The sequence below is a fragment of the Tursiops truncatus genome, chromosome 19 (genome assembly GCF_011762595.2).
Source record: "Tursiops truncatus isolate mTurTru1 chromosome 19, mTurTru1.mat.Y, whole genome shotgun sequence".
In the NCBI taxonomy this organism is placed as follows: domain Eukaryota; kingdom Metazoa; phylum Chordata; class Mammalia; order Artiodactyla; family Delphinidae; genus Tursiops; species Tursiops truncatus.
The window spans coordinates 28,497,160-28,513,838 of NC_047052.1; the positions used below are offsets into that span (position 1 = coordinate 28,497,160).

Here is a 16,679-nt window from a genome sequence, read left to right on the forward strand (position 1 = left end):
CCACAACAGTGAGAGGCCCGCATACAGCAAAAAAAAAAAAAAAAAGTATTGTGACAGTAAATTAGTTGTGCTAAAAATAGGCTATCCCAATCCACCATGCAACGGGAGGAAGAACACCAGGGCCTGCCTGAGAATTCTAAACACACCAACTCCAAGAAGGCAATTCTCATTCCTGGGAGGGTTACATGTCCATGAATTCTGATTTTTTTAAGGGGGCAGGTGAGGTGATCCACCTGAAGAGCTTCAACAGCTGCCCGACCCTGAAGTACCGACGCAGAGCCTGACCTGAGCCAGTCGCCGGCCACGCAGGGCTGTGCACTCCCAGTCCATCCGCCCTCACAACGTCACTCTCACTCTCTGCTGATGACCTGGCTGAGTGCTTCACTGAGGAAGCAGAAGCCCGCGGGAAGCCAGGTCTTTTTTTTTTTTAATGGTCAAAATCATATAACATAAAATTGCCCATCTTAACCATTTTTAAGTGTAGAGCAATGTCAACTATACACACACTGCTGTGCAACAGGTCTCCAGAACGCTTTCATCTTGCAAAACCGAAACTCTACACCCACTGAACAGCGACCCCCCCACTCCCCCTCCCCCTCCCCCAGCCCCTGGCAACCACCATTCTGCTTTCTAAGAGTCTGAGTAATTTAGATGGCCCATGTAAGTGGAATCACACAGTATTTGTCTTTTTGTGACTAGCTTATTTCACTTAGCATAGTATCCTCAAAGTTCTTCTTTTTCAGGCTGAATAATATTCCACTGTGTGGACAGAGCATTTTCATAATTATTCATCTCTGATGGACACTTAGGCTGCTTCTACCTAAATGGTTATTATGAGCCATGCCTTCTTTTTAAACCGTATCTCAAAACGACACGCCTGTAGCTACGTCCATCCCGCCTCCCAACAAAGGTGAGAATGCTCCTCTCCCGGCTCCGGCTCCCAAGCCCACCCTCCACCTCAGGTCTTTGCCTTCAGTTAACTTTTCTGTTTGTTCTGTACCATCAATCTCTCCCCCTCCAGTGATCATTCCTATTCGCACACCAAGCATGTTTTAGAATCTTTTTAAGAAGACTCTTGGGTACTCAAAAGAACTGAAAGCAGGGTCTCCAAGAGATATTTGTACACCCATGTTCATAGTGCCATTACTCACGATAGCTAAAACATGGAAGCAACCCAAGTGTCCACCGACAGATAAACGGATAAGCAAAATGTGGTTTATACATACAATGGGATATTATCTAGCCTTAAGAAGGAAGGAAATCTGACACATGCTACAACATAGTTGAACCCTGAGGACATTAAGCTCAGTAAAATAAGCCAGTCACAAAAAGATAAATACCGTATGATTCTGCTTATATGAGGTACCTAAAGTAGTCAAATCCACAGAGAAAGAAAGGAGAATGGTGGCTGCCAGGGGCTAGGGAGGAGGGGATGCGGAGTTATTGTTTACTGGGTATATAGGGCTTCAGTTTTGCAAGATGAAAAGAGTTCTGGAGATGGATTGTGGCTGATAGTTGCACAAGAATATGAATATACTTAATACCACTGAACTGTATACTTAAAAATGGTTAAGATCATAAATTTTGTGGTACGTGTATTTTATCACACTTTAAAGAATAGAAAAAAAGAAGACCCGTGGAGAAAAGAAAAAGAATACATACTTAGCATTTGCTTATATGTGTATGTAAACATTCTGGAAAAGCACAACACAGAAGAAACTAATTGAAGTTGTTATTGCAAGAGAGGAGGGTGTCTGGGCGGATGGAGGAAAAGACTTCACTGGATACTCTCTACAGGTTTTGAAATTTGTGGATAAATGGCCTGCCCAAAAATCTTTAAAAAAACATGTTAACAAATTCCTCTGACGGCACACCCCTACCAAGCCACCTCCTTACTTCTCCACTCCCTCTTATAACACACTGCCAGCTACTGGGTGTCTTCAGCTCCCACTCATTTTCCAATCCAACAATCTAGTACTCAGCACCTCGAGCAATGGAAACTTCTTGCTCCTCTCCAGCTGATTAACCACCTCCACTCTGCCAAACCCAACATGCACTTCTCTGACCTCATCTTCTAAGAATTCCCACATGGCTGACTTGACGCTTCTCCTGGTTTCCCTCCTTCTCAATCGCTGCCATGGCTCCTCCCATTCAGCCAGACCTCAGTCCTGAGCCCTCTTCTCCTTCTGAGCTACCTTCTTTCCCTCGAAGAGATCCAGTCCCCTACAGACTAAAGCTCCCAAATGTCTCTCTCCAGCTGGATCTCTTTGCTGAGGTCCAGAACTGTCTACATGACATCTCTACTTGGATGTCTCATAGACACCCCAACTTCCCCAGCCAAACAGAAGGCTGAGTCCCTGTCCTTCATCTGTTCCTCCTCCCGTCCTGCCCATCTCATACATGATACCACTGCTCATCTGCCTGACTGAAAACCAGCACTCCCCTCACCCCACTACCCCACATCCAAATCAAAGCACTGTCAAGTCCATCAGTTCATCTTCGAAAGGCATCTGAAATCCGCCACTTCTTTTCATCTTTATTTCCAATGCCCTGGTCCAAGCCACCATCTTTTTTTTTGCCTGAACTACTGCAACAGTCTCCTAACTGGTCTCACTGGTTCCATTTTTGCCCCTCTAAAATTCATTCTCTCAGAAGTAAATTATTCTCTATTAACTGTCCTGTCAGTCCCCTGGGGGAGGGAAAAAAAAGCCCTGAATGGTCTTCTCATACTTTCATTACAGTATCTAAACTGGACTGTAGCCTACAAATCCCTGCATGACCGGGCCCTGCAACCTCAATTTATGTCACAATCTTGGTTCCGACTCGCAGGCTCCAACCACAATCACCTCTCTGTTTTCAGAACATTCTCACCTCATGGCCTTTGTACCTACTGTTTCCACTGCCTCTTTCCCCCGATCTGCCTCCTTCTCTTCTCAGCCTTCATGTCTCAGCTTAAATATGACCTCTTGAGACTTCTCTGAATGTCTCCTCTGGAACAGCCTTTACCCACCCCTCCACCACATCACCTGCCCTACTGCCTGCAGAGTCCTCATCCCCATCCGCAACGATCTTATCTGTTGGTGTTTATAATCAGCCTCCTCCCCCCCCCCCCCACCCCATGTAGAATTCACACTTCTTAAGAGAAGGGCTCCTGTCCACCTTGTTGACACTACAGGTGCTACGCAATTTGTTGACACTGCACAGTGCCCGTCTTGGGAACAGGCTTTCAGTACACGTTTGTTGGACTAACACAGGTTGCATTTTTAAGACCCCTGCATTTATCATCACAATGAACACTACATTTCAAAAACGGTGAACCATGTTTCTCCAACACTGTAAAATAAAAATATACACCATATGACAAAGCTTTAGAAAAATACGAAGAATCTTGAAGTATGTGGACAATATCCCTGAACCAAGAGCATGCTTGAATATCTCAAGGGGTGTGTGTGTATATATTTATATTTATATATGTATATCCACAGGCATGTATGTATGTATAAGTGTGTATGTGAAGGTATACTCATTTATTTACTTTGGGAAGTGGGGAGAGGGGGTTAAAATAACACATTCAGTAGGCCTACGACAATTTTTAATAAAAGTCACATCATTCACTCCAGCCAGTAACTCCCCAAATATTTTTTGGTGAAAATCAAGAGGTGTCCCAACACTAGCCTAGATCATGAGAGTGAACTTAGTAGTGCTCAGAAAAGGTTAGATTATCTGCCACACAAGTAAAATGAAAGTTGGTTTCCAAACCAGTTTCAAATTTTAAAGCGCAGGGATTGAAGTCATCCCAGTGAATAAGATGCTCCTGAAAATCCTGCCGCATTTTTTTTTTAAATCCCACCGTTCTGCCAGAGCAGAGTGAGACCAACTGAGTCATGCACACTGCACACGTTCTCCAGCTTTTCCTTCCCTCCCGATTATTAATCACCTTTTCAAAGCAGTGAGCGGTCCTTACCATTGCATTAAGCTGGGAGTTGCTTGCCTGAGTAATTCCTAGAATGTTGGTGGTGTGCATCACTTCGACTGAAAAACTTGGCAGCCAACTCGCAATCCGGGACCCTAAAACAAACAAGAAGCCAGCACAAGTCTTAGAGACCTCTTTCCCCTGTCAGTTGCTCTGCAGTCGGCCACTCTATGGTACCAGCCGGTACTCACTGAGGGCTTACTTTACACCAGGCCTTTTGACCAACTGTCCCATATGGATTAGCTCATTCAATCCCCACTAAAACCCCACATGGGTTTATTATTATTATTATTATTCCCATTTTACTCTTCTCAGAGATTTGACTCTAGTGCTCTTGTTGGTTCCCCAAGGCACTCGGAACTGAGGTAACTTGCCCAAGATCAAAGCATTTAATTATGGTGACCAGGACTTGAAGCCAGACAGTCAGGTTCCAGAACACTTCACCAGGGGGCTTTCCTACTTTCCAGTGGCCCTGGATCCACACGAACTCAATCCCTCTCTCAGGCTACACTATAAGGAAGGTTTTCAGGGCTCTAAAGCTGCTACAGTAGATGAGAATTTGCCCCTCTCTTTCACGCTACACACAAATACTACGCGTTTGGAGACATCATTTTCATTAAGTATTTTTTACTTAATAATCTGATTTAAAGACTTTAGTTTTCTGATTCGAAATTCTTTTCAAAGAGTTCTATAACATAGGTTTGCGGACTAATGGTACCAAGAAGTCTGCTGCTTCTGTCATTTCACTAAGGAAAGGGGATCCTAAGATATACCACCACCAGGTGTCAGCAGTAAACAACTCCATTATCAAGCACACATTTAAGGAGGATTTCCCTTTCCTTCACAAAGAAGCACTGAGGCCTGGAATGTAAAACAAGTTCAATGGCCACCCCAAAGATCTTGCCTGGATAGACTGTACCCAATAAAAAGCTGGGTACTTAGTTCATGTACTTACTAGGGAGAAATAAAGTTACCTTTATCTATTTTGACTAAGTTTTCAGTAATAATTCATAAAATAATAGCTTACATAACCATGTCCAAGATCTGCTAGTCTATTTCAGAAGTCTTACGTGGTAGAGGCCGTAATTAGCAGCCACAAAGCCACAAAGCAGCCCCTCTACACCTGCCCAGCATCCCTGCCCAGCCAGCCAAGCAGCCATCATCCCCTCCTCTCAGAGACTCCACTATACTCCTTCGGTCCTTCCTATCAGGGATTTCAATGTGTTGCCACTCCCACCATGCTCTACCCTTAGAAACTCAAATCAGAGACCTGAAGAGCACTCCTCTTAAATAGTCCAGGGATACCTACTTCAGAGTAGGAAATATGAACCCACAGAATTTAATGGTATTGGAATTAATGAAAATCGACAACAGCCTGAGGTAATGTGAATCAAAGGATGATCAACCAGCCCCTGACATGGTGCCCATGACCTTAGAATTTTAAGTGTGGTTTTTATTACAACTCCTTTCAATATTCTGGAAGATGGAATATTCGTATTTTATGGGCAAAGAAACAGGGTTCTAGTTCTGATTCTCCTTCTGGTACCCACTGGAAAGGCTGCTCAATGACCCTTCATTATATGCTTAAGTATCACACGGATTCAATAAATTACTAGCAGCGGTTTAACTACTAAGCTGATTCAGCATGCTCCTTGCGGTCACGACTGATTCAACTGTAACTACTTTCACCTCCTCGCACCCCCCGTCCCCCCAATTCACACAGAATCTAGCAAAATGCCTGGCACAGAATAACCCCTCGGTGCTGTCTATACTTACCGAACATTTTCAATTAAAACTGAAATATAACATTGAACTCGCCCATACAGGGCAAGTTATAATTAAAACATCATCCCCTAAGGGGAGAAAACCCCTGGCGGATGGTTTTAGAGGTTGAAACCAACTAACCATCGAAGTGGAAGAAGTGATTGTGTTGGTTTAAGCGAGGTCTGCCTTCAGCTGCTGCTACAGGAACCAAATTCTCATCCAAATTCTCTCCTTGATGCTCTTCCCTGACACGATTATTGTCGGCAATATTAAGAGACATTCTGCATGTTGGGCAGGAGGTGTCTTGTTCTAGCCAGGAACGAAGACAGGAGCTACCAAAAAGTCCAAAATAAGATATCCTTAGCATATTTTGTGAGAATTCACCAGAAGTACTCTGAATGTATCAATGAGTTGCAATTTTACTTTCTATTTACCATTAGCAAGATTTAAACGTTGAGAAACACTTGCTGACATTACCTCTTTGCCCTGCTTCACTCTAATGTACTTCTGGTGTATCCTGCTCTGAACGTTAATTTGTTAACATACGTGGTCATCTACCAAGCTCCTGGGCATGACCCTTCTTCAGTAAGACTGCGTCACCTGGCTCACCATCCTCCTCTCCAGCTCTATTTGACTAACTTAAGATCCATGTGGCTGAACCATCCAACACCGTTGCCTCTCATGTCTTTGAATCCTCTCTTCCAATGATCTGTTCTCTCACTCTACTTTAGCCTCCACTAACCTTGGCCTTCTCTTCAAAATCACGACTTCAAAGATCTCACTCTCCAACTAAAGCTCCTCTCCTTCCAGCTTGCCTCTTATTTGCTAAGACCTCCCATCCATTCTTCATCAAGCAACACACCCCCCCAGAGCCTTACTTCTGTCTTCACCCAGCATACCTACAACCTTACGTCCATAATCCCAACTTCTTCAACCCTCTTATATTTGTATTCTGCTTTCCCAACCAGGCTGAAAAGCTGCTTGTGCCCTTTTTCAGGAGATGATAATGCCCTATTTAAGGTAGTCTCTCAATAAATACTGCCCATTAAAGGAAGTATACTAAAAAAAAAAAAAATGAGAAGGTTGGATGAAGTGATCTCCAAGGTCCCTTCCCAATTTATAATAATACTTATCTTTCTCCTAAGATTTCAAGGGGCCTTCCGTTCCATAATAATATATTATCTTTCTTCTAAGAGTTCAACAAGGCACTGAATAAAAATGCTTACTTCCTCTGTGCCTTTTTTTTTTTTTTTAAGTATCTGGGAACATGTGCACACATAAGGTTACACAGGAGAACCTCACTAAAACGTGATGATCCTCAGCGTCTCTAGCAACCAAATGGTACTTAAGTACCAAAACTTTCCCAGAGGCCAAGATGAAGCTACTTCTTACTCTCTCTCTGCTGGAACAATGTATGACAGTAATGTTCCAAAATAATGAATGTGTACATTCAACTCTATCACATTTTGAAACAATAAAGTACCTGTAATTTCTGTTTGTGATCATGTAACTATTAGCCAAATAAATGATTATATTTTTTAAAGTTCATTTCCCCTTAATGAACACCCTTAAATCACACCTCTAGTAAAATCAGCCTTGTGGGAGACTACCAAAATGTGTAAAATCTTTGCCTTCCAATAATGCTACCTGTGACACACTTTTCATAAGCAAATCTAATTTTACTTCATACTCTGCAAAAACCTCCCACATTATGTACAATAGCCTAAAAACTCCAAGTGAGTACAACTGGTCAGATATAGTTGCCTTCCTTGGGAAAAAAAAAAAAGCCAAACTTCCACAGCTAAAGAAACCAAACTTCAGAGAAAACAGTTGTATTTCTATATAACTATAATATTCTATTGAAGGATTCTTTCTTCTCTAAGTATGACACTTCAATGTAATTAAGTATTTACTGGACTCTGAAATCTTGCAAAGACATCTCCTACAGCAACAAATTATCTAGCTATAATCTGTTGAAATCTAGACATTTAGCTTTATGGCAAATGAATCTGTCATAGATTATTATCATACAATCCTGCCCCAATCTATTAACCAAAGCTATAAAGTAAAGCAAACCAAGAAGAGATCCTAACAATTGTTTGCTCACTCAACCCCAGGCAGACAGTGTTTTAAAAATTAAATCCTAACTCTTAAACAACCACTAGGTCAAGAGAAAATCACTTGGGCAGTTAGAAAATATTTTGAGACAAAAGAAAACAGAAGCAAAAGCACAATATACCAAAACTTATGAGATACAGCAAAAGCAATGCTCAGAGGCAAATTTATAGCTAAAAACGCCTAAAAAGAAAACAGATTTCAAAACGACAACCTAACTTTATAACTTATGGAACTAGAAAAAGAGCAAATAAAACCCAAAGCCAGCAGAAGGAAGCAAATAATAAAGATTCAAGCAGCAATAAATGAAATAGAGAATAGAAAAACAATAGAGCAAATCAATGAAACCAAAAGTTGGTTCTTTGAAAACATCAAAGCTAAACTGACAAATTTTAGCTAGACTAAGAGAGAAGATATAAATAACTAAAATCAGAAATGGAAGTGTGACTACTACTACCAACCTTACAGAAATTTAAAGGATTAAAACAGAATACTAGAAATAATTGTACTCCAACAAATTAGATAATACAGATAAAACGGACAAATTCCTAAGCAACACAAACCCTAAACAATACACACACACAAAAAAAACTACCATAAGACTAATAAACAAATTCAGTAAAGCAGCACAGTAAAAGAGCAACATGGGGCTTCCCTGGTGGCGCAGTGGTTGAGAGTCCGCCTGCTGATGCAGGGGACATGGGTTTGTGCCCCGGTCCGGGAAGATCCCACGCGCCGCGGAGCGGCTGGGCCCGTGAACCATGGCCGCTGAGCCTGCGCGTCCGGAGCCTGTGCTCCGCAACGGGAGAGGCCACAACAGTGAGAGGCCTGCGTACCGCAAAAAAAAAAAAAAAAAAGAGCAACATGAAAAATCAGTTATGTTTCTATACACCAGCAAGGAACAATCCAAAATATAAATTAAGAAAACAATTCCATGTACAATAGTATCCAAAAGAATAAAATGCCTAGGAATAAATGTAACCAAGGAGATGAAAGACTTGACACTAAAAACTATAAAAGATTGCTGAAAGAAATTAAAGAAGACCTACATAAAAGGAAAGGAATCCCATGTTCATGAACTGGAAAACAATATTGTTAAGATAGCAATCTTCCCCCCAAGTAATCTACACTTTCAATGCAATCCCTATTCAATTTCAATGGCCTTTTTTGCAAAAATGGAAAAGTGGCTCCTCAAATTCATATAGAATTGCAAATAGCCCCAAATAACCAAAACATATAAAAAAAGAAAAAGTTGGAAGATGCACCATTTCCCAATTTCAACTTACTACAAAGCTACAGTAATCAAAACAGCATAGTACTGGAATAAAGATAGACATATAGACCAATGGAACAGAATTGAGAGTCCAGAAATAAACTCAAACGTCTATGGCCAAATGATTTTGTCAAGGATGCCAAGACCATTCAATGGGGAAAAAAAGAGATTCTTCAACAGATGGTGCTGGGACAACTGCACAGCCACAAGCAAAATAATGAAGTTGGACCCTTACCCTCACTTCATGTACAAAATTTAACTCAAAATGGATCAATGACCTAAATGTAAGAGCTAACACCATAAAACTATTAGAAAAAAACTATCATGACCCCAGATTTGGCAATGGATTTAGATTGGACACTGGAAGTATGACTTACCAAAGAAAGAATAGGTAAACCGGATTTCATTAAAAATTTAAAACGTGTGCATCAGAGGACATTACCAAGAAAAAAGTGAAAGGACTTTATAGAATGGGAGAAAATATTCACAAATCATACATCTGATAAGGGTTTAGTAACCAGAATACATAAAGAACTCTCTTACAACTCATCAACAGAAAGACAACCCAATTAAAATAGGATAATTTGGCTTGAATAAATATTCTCCAAAGATGATACACAAATGGTCAAAAAGCATGTGAAAAAATGATCAGCATTATTGGTCATTAAAGAAATGCAAATCAAAACCACAATGAGAGACCATTTTACACCTCAGGATGGCTATTATCTAGTGTAAAATGTAAAATGGTGTACTCGCTATGGAAAACCGTATGATGGTTCCTCAAAAAATTAAACATAGAATTACCATATGATCCAGCAATTCCACCTCTGGGTATATACCCAAAAGAATTGAAAGCAGGGTCTTGAAAAGAAATTTGTACACCCACGTTCGCAGCAGTATTATTCACGATAGCCATAAGATAGAAACCACCCAAGTGTCCATCAACAGAGGAATGGATAAACAAAATGTGATATATACACACAATGGAATAGTTTTCAGCTTTAGAAAGGAATGAAATTCTGACACATGCTACAACATGGATGGACCTTGAAGACATCATACTAAGTGAAACAGCCAGACATAAAAGGACAAATATTGTACGATGTGCTACTGTGTGAGAGCAGTCAAATTCATAGAGACAGAAAATAGAATGTAGCTGCCAAGGGCTGGGGAGAAGGGGAGATTGAGGAGTTAGTGTTATATGGGTACAGAGTTTCAGTTTCAGAAGATGAAAAAGTTCTGGAAATGGATGGTGGTGAAGGTTGTACAACAATGTGAATGTACTTAAAGCCACTGAACTGCACACTTTAAAATGGTTTAAAAAAATGGTTAAAAGCTAAATTTTATGTTATGTATTTTACGTTATGTATGTATTTTTTTACCACAATGAAAGCATAACATTTGAGAATTATCATTTTAAAAAACCCACCATAGGGCTTCCCTGGTGGCACAGTAGTTAAGAATCCACCTGCCAATGCAAGGGACACAGGTTCGAGCCCTGGTCCAGGAAGATCCCACATACCGCGGAGCAACAAAGCCCGTGAGCCACAACTACCGACGCTTGCGCGTCTAGAGCCCGTGCTCCACAAGAGAAGCCACCGCAATGAGAAGCCCACGCACCACAACGAAGAGAAGCGCCCAATCGCCGTAACTACAGAAAGCCCACGCGCAGCAACGAAGACCCAACGCAGCCAAAAATAAATTAATTAATTAAAAAAAATAAATAAAAAACCCACCATAATGAAACACCACTTCCTACCAACTAGGTTGGCTATAATAAGAAAAACAGAAATACATATTGGTGAGGATGTGAAGAAATTGGAACCTTCGTACATTGTTGATGGGATATAAAATGGTGCAGCTGCTGTGGCTAAGTCTGGTGGTTCTTCAAGAAGTTAAACATAGAATTACCCTGTGACTCAGCAATTCCACTCCTAAGTATATACCTAAAAGAAAATCAGGTACTCAAACGGATACCCGTTCACAAATGTTTATAGCAGCATTATTTGCAATAGCTAAAAAGTGGAAATAACCCAAATGTCCATCAATGGAAGAATGGATAAACAAATTGTTTATTATTTTAAAAAATTTAAATTCAGCCATAAAAAGAAATGAAGTACTGATACATGCTACAACTTGGATGACTTTGAAAACTCTATGCTCAGTAAAAGAAGCCAGTCACAAAAAAGTCACATATTATATGATTTCCTTCAAATGAACTGTCCAGAAGAGGCAAATCCACAGAGACAGAAAGCAGATTAGTGACTGCCAGGTAACACGGGGAGGGAGGAGTGGGTAGTGACTTACTTTAACGACCATGAGGTACTACTCTGGAGTGATGAAAAGGTTTCGAAACTAGAGAAGAGCGGCGGCCTGCACCACACTGTGACTGCACGAAATGCCACTGAATTGTATACTTTAAGATGGTTAATTGTCATGTGAATTTTGCCTCAACCAAAAACATTAAATCCTAAAATTAATCTAATCATGTGATTAAAAACATTTCTTCTGGGGTGAAATACACTCTCTTTTGAGTTAGTCTTCCAAACTGTCCCCAAGCTCCTTAGGAACTACCTGAAAGTTTTTTCAGAAATGTGTGTGAATTCTCTGGTCTTCCAACCTCATCAATCAGCACCACTACCCATCCAATCGCACAGCGGCAAAACTAGGAGAATCCCCAACGCCTCATATTCCTCGTTTTCTCACAGCCAATCTAGCACCACGTGCTTCCTAATCCTTCTCACGTCTGTCCATCCTCCTCCAGCTCCACTTCCACCACACCAATCCACACTCCTCTCAGCACATACCCGAACCACTGCAGCCCTTACTAACTAGTCCCCCTGATCTTTTCAAAATGCATCCCTGACCCCGAGCCCCCACTTTAACCCCGTCAAGTGGCCCTCAAGCCCTTGCAGGGTCGCTCATGCCTGCTTCTCCTGCCTCAGCAAACACCACTCCTCCTCTGACATTCTGAGCTCCAGCCACATGGGTTCTCTTTAATTCCTTGGATACGCCACACTCCCTCCTGCTACAGACATGTTCCCTCTGTCTCAACTGCTCTTCCACCTGATCCCTTCTTCTGCTGACTTAACTCCTACTCATCATCAAGTCACTTTCTCCATGTGGGAGTCAGGTTCCTTTGTTACAAGCTCTCAAGGACCACGTTCCTTTTCTTTAGAGCACTTATCTCAATTCATCATTACATGCTCATCAACGCGTGTGGTTAATTCATGTCAGTCTCCTCCATTAGGCTGAAAGCTTCCTGAAATCAAAGACCACATCTGTCATTTTAATTTAATTCCCCAGAACCCAACACAGCACCCAGCACATTAAAAAAGAAAGAAAGAAAGAAAGAAATGTGTTGAGTTACTGATACTCCAGCTCCAAAGTCCTTGTAATATTAAAAAGGAGAAGAAAAACTATTTGGGAATACAAAATAAGGAAAGGAAGATTAAAGATGTAAAGATTATAACTTTCTCAATATGCAAAATTGACCACAGATACAAAAGGCCAAAAGATACCTCAAAGTCCATCAACACCAAAAACATCCAATCTATAAACAGAATGATCTAGGTTAGACAGACACAGTTCCTGTGAGATCTCTAAAAATGAATAATATAAGGCAGTGAGGACTGCAACAGAGACAACAGGATTCTGTGAGAACAGAACAGCCTGTACCACACACAGATCTAGTCCAGTCATGAAGGTTTGCAGAAGATCCCATTTTCTAATTCCTGATAACACAGTCACAGTTCTGGACTGCTTAGTGCTTCTCATCTGATCCCCTTCTCAGCACACTTCCCTGGTGTTTTTTTATGTTGCCTTAGGGCATGTGCAAAATGCAAAGATATATATTCTCACCAGGGTAAGAATAGGGAATAAGCTGTTAGAAAGCAAGGATCCCCCCACCCCTTTAAGTCTTACAGGCGTATTTGCTATATCTCAGAACTTAAATGGAGAAGGAATATGAAGATAGCTAACACACCCAGAAACTAAGATGGCAACCTGTGAGTGGGGAACAGTCCTGCCGTGTAGGGAAGAGGCTGAGGAATAAGGAAGACACACCCAGGCTCCCCATCCCACTCAGTACCAGCACCACGGCCAGTCTGAGGGAACGTCCCCACTCCTTGGCTAAGGCTGGTCTTAAGCCCCAGCACAAAAAGCACCCACATGCCCCTGGACAGAACACCAGTCCCATGTGACCCTTTGCAAAGCTCCTACTTGTGGAAAAGATGTCCACAGGGCAGCTTCCTCGCAGCCTGCATGGAGTCCCAGCAGATGGCACAGTCATCGTTATTGACAGCCAGCTCCTCTGGAGTTGCAACCGCAAACCTGCAAAAAACAAAGTGCAACTAGCAGGGATCTCCATCAATTCCACGCACAAATACCGAGCACCACTTACTTCATAGACTTCACCTTTAACAGCACAGTTACAGAGGAATCGTGTTCAGTAAAAATTCTCCACCCACGAAAAACACTACACCTGCATTCTCTTCATAGCCCACCAAAGAGCAAGAAATCTATACACAGAAACTGACTCTGTCTTAACAATGGCTCCTGTTAGTGATGACTTAAGCGAACATTTCTGGATAAATCAGAGGAGTTAAGGCCCCTCAGAGAGCCAAACTGTTCCCTTGGACACAAAAAGGATACCCATTGATCTCACACTTTCAGGCTTGGTTTAGCCTCAGGATGGCAAGTGAGTACCTCCTCCACTGAGGTTAAGAGTATGAGAGAGAGTATGTGTGTGTGAGCACGCATGCGTAAGGAAGAAAAAGGGCAGAAGCCAAAGGAAACATCCATTTAATAATAATGATGATAAAAATAATGATGTAATAAAAGAACCTAATCTTTACTGAGCACGTACTATGTACCCAGTACTGTTCTAAGTAATATTACTTTCATTATCCCATTGAATCCTCCCAACAGTTCCAGGAAGAAGGTTCTGCTCTCATCCCTAGACTTAAGCAACTGAGGCACAGGGAGGTAAGTAAATTGCCCCAAATCACACGGCAACTAAGTGGGGCTTCAAACCCAGGCAGTCTGACTCCAGAGCCTATACTCTTCACCATTCCGTTAACAGTTTACAAAAGCAGGTTCTCGTATAATCTGGGATCTATTATTATTAAAGATCTCAAATGAGTCAACATGAGCAACGTCAACTTGTGCTTACTTACCTGGCTTCCATGTTTCCAACCACTCGCAAATAGTTCTTGTGCCGGCGGATTCGACGTTGTACCTCATGAAACAGGTAACGCAGCTGCATAAAGATGACCAAGCTGGCCATGGATAACCAGATGTTGCCAAATAACTTAACAAGAGGGAAAGAGAATAAAATATACAATAAAAGTGAATGTGAACTTGCTACTGCTGAGAGTGAGGTATGCAACAGAAGCTCTGAATTGTGGGCGAAGGTGAACTGGAGCAGTCATTCAGAAAGCAAATGCGCATATTTCTCTCACTACCCTGAACAATGTACAAGCTCTTTGGCCTAGTCATTCCATCAACAGCAATCTTTCCTGAGGAACTAATCAGAAATTTTAAAGTTTTATGAAAATGATGCCCCTCCATGCAATTATAAAACAGAAAATTAGGAAATGGACACAATGCCCAGTAGGGGAATAATTATACTGTAAACTCATATAATGTAACATTATATACTCATTATATTTATTATAAAATATAATTATATCCTATTATTATATTTTATATATAACATTTTGAAGATTAATTACATGGGAAAATAATATTTAAGTAAAAAAGGATAAAAGTACTTTAAAAAAATATGTGACAAAAAAAGGTATGCAAAGATGTGAAGTAGCAAACAACAATACAATCTAAATATTCTATTATGGGAGCAGGCTGTTCAATGGCTGGGGGTGGGGGAATAGGAGGAAGGTGGTCAAAAGGTACAAACTTCCAGTTATAAGATAAATACATAGTGGGGATAGACGTACAACATGATGACTATAGTTTTAACAGTGCTGTATGGTATATTCCAATTAAATCATCGCACCTCTATGCCGTGGAAGTTTTATCTTAAAGGTATTAAAATGATTTAGAAGAATTTTGTTGCTAGCGCTTCCCTGGTGGCGCAGTGGTTGAGAGTCCGCCTGCCAATGCAGGGGACATGGGTTTGTGCCCCGGTCTGGGAAGATCCCACATGCCGTGGAGCGGCTGGGCCCGTGAGCCATGGCCGCTGAGCCTGCGCGTCCAGAGCCTGTGCTCCGCAACGGGAGAGGCCACAACAGTGAGAGGCCCGCGTACCGCAAAAAAAAAAAAAAGAATTGTTGCTAGCATAGGAAGATGTACATAATATACTAGCTACAAAAAGCCAAAACTATATGCCCAATACACAATCTCCATTGATGAATGTATGGATTTGAATATATAAAGAAGCAGTAAACACAACAAAATGTCAACAGTTATCTCTGGATATTTGTTTGGGGGGGGGCCTTTTTTTTTTTAAAGTATGTTTTGAAAGTTACTTTTATTTTAATTTTTTTTAATTTTTTATTTTTTTGCGGAATACGGGCCTCTCACTGTTGCGGCCTCTCCCGTTGCAGAGCACAGGCTCCGGAGGCGCAGGCCCAACGGCCATGGCTCACGGGCGCAGCTGCTCCGCGGTATGTGGGATCTTCCCACACCGGGGCACGAACCCGTGTTCCCTGCATCAGCAGGCGGACTCTCAACCACTGCGCCACCAGGGAAGCCCTGAAAGTTACTTTCAAAAAGTAGACTTATAGAAATGCTCTACGTTTAACCCCAAAATTTTTAAATTCTACTTTGATAGGCTTACAATTTAAATAAATTGCCCACCAAATATGTTGATTCTCGCCATTCACAGATCACTGAAGTGCTAAACCAATGAAGCAGGTTTTCAGCATGGTGATTTCTTGCACACCAAAGTAAAATGTAAACAATGAAGTAGGAGGAATTAAGAATAAAGACTTTGTTTTTAATTACAAAGATAGACAATTTATGAATCCATGAAGTAGCTAACACTGTGGGAATTCCCTTTACCACCTACAAAGTAACTATTAAATATCAGAAGCCACAGAAACTATGAGGAGAGGAATTCCCTTAATTTCATGCTAAAAGCATTATCTACTGACTTGGTCAGCAGAGTCACCTACGTCTCCTACACAGCAAATACCTCCTGAGCTGGGCACCAAACTCATTCCACACTGCTTTATACCTGTTGGCCAGAAAAAAAAAAAAAAGAAAGGGAAAAAAAGGGAGGGAAACAGCTGCATTGTTTTTACAGTCTTTAAGTGGGTCATCCACAAATGTTTCACCTGTTAAACGCTGTACTAAACAGGGTTCCTGATTCTAAAAAACTTGGCTGTCTGTTAGAGCTCCCTCTGGGAAACTTACCAACATGTGAATATGATGCATGAGGTCCAGGGACAACAGAGTGAGCTCCATGACAAAATCTGTGTAATAGACATACGTTCCCTTTCCTTCCCACGTTCCTTCGTGGTTGAGGTCCCAGAGGTGAATTACATATCTGCAGTGAATAGAGAAGAATCATGTTAACGATTTACTGTTACA

The 16,679-nt window shown here is 41.3% G+C and overlaps 1 protein-coding gene across 2 annotated transcripts in view; it reads right to left on the reverse strand.

Annotated features, from left to right (window-relative positions):
- Nucleotides 1-16,679, reverse strand: part of AMFR (autocrine motility factor receptor) — a 41,938-nt gene that overhangs the window by 9,532 nt on the left and 15,727 nt on the right. For both annotated transcript variants that reach the window (XM_019935795.3, XM_073795564.1), the window contains exons 6-10: nucleotides 16,503-16,635; nucleotides 14,303-14,436; nucleotides 13,347-13,457; nucleotides 5,879-6,069; nucleotides 3,965-4,068 (exon numbers count right to left, since the gene is read on the reverse strand). In XM_019935795.3, the coding sequence (XP_019791354.2) occupies nucleotides 3,965-4,068; nucleotides 5,879-6,069; nucleotides 13,347-13,457; nucleotides 14,303-14,436; nucleotides 16,503-16,635 (673 nt within the window). The remainder of the gene's footprint in view (nucleotides 1-3,964; nucleotides 4,069-5,878; nucleotides 6,070-13,346; nucleotides 13,458-14,302; nucleotides 14,437-16,502; nucleotides 16,636-16,679) is intronic.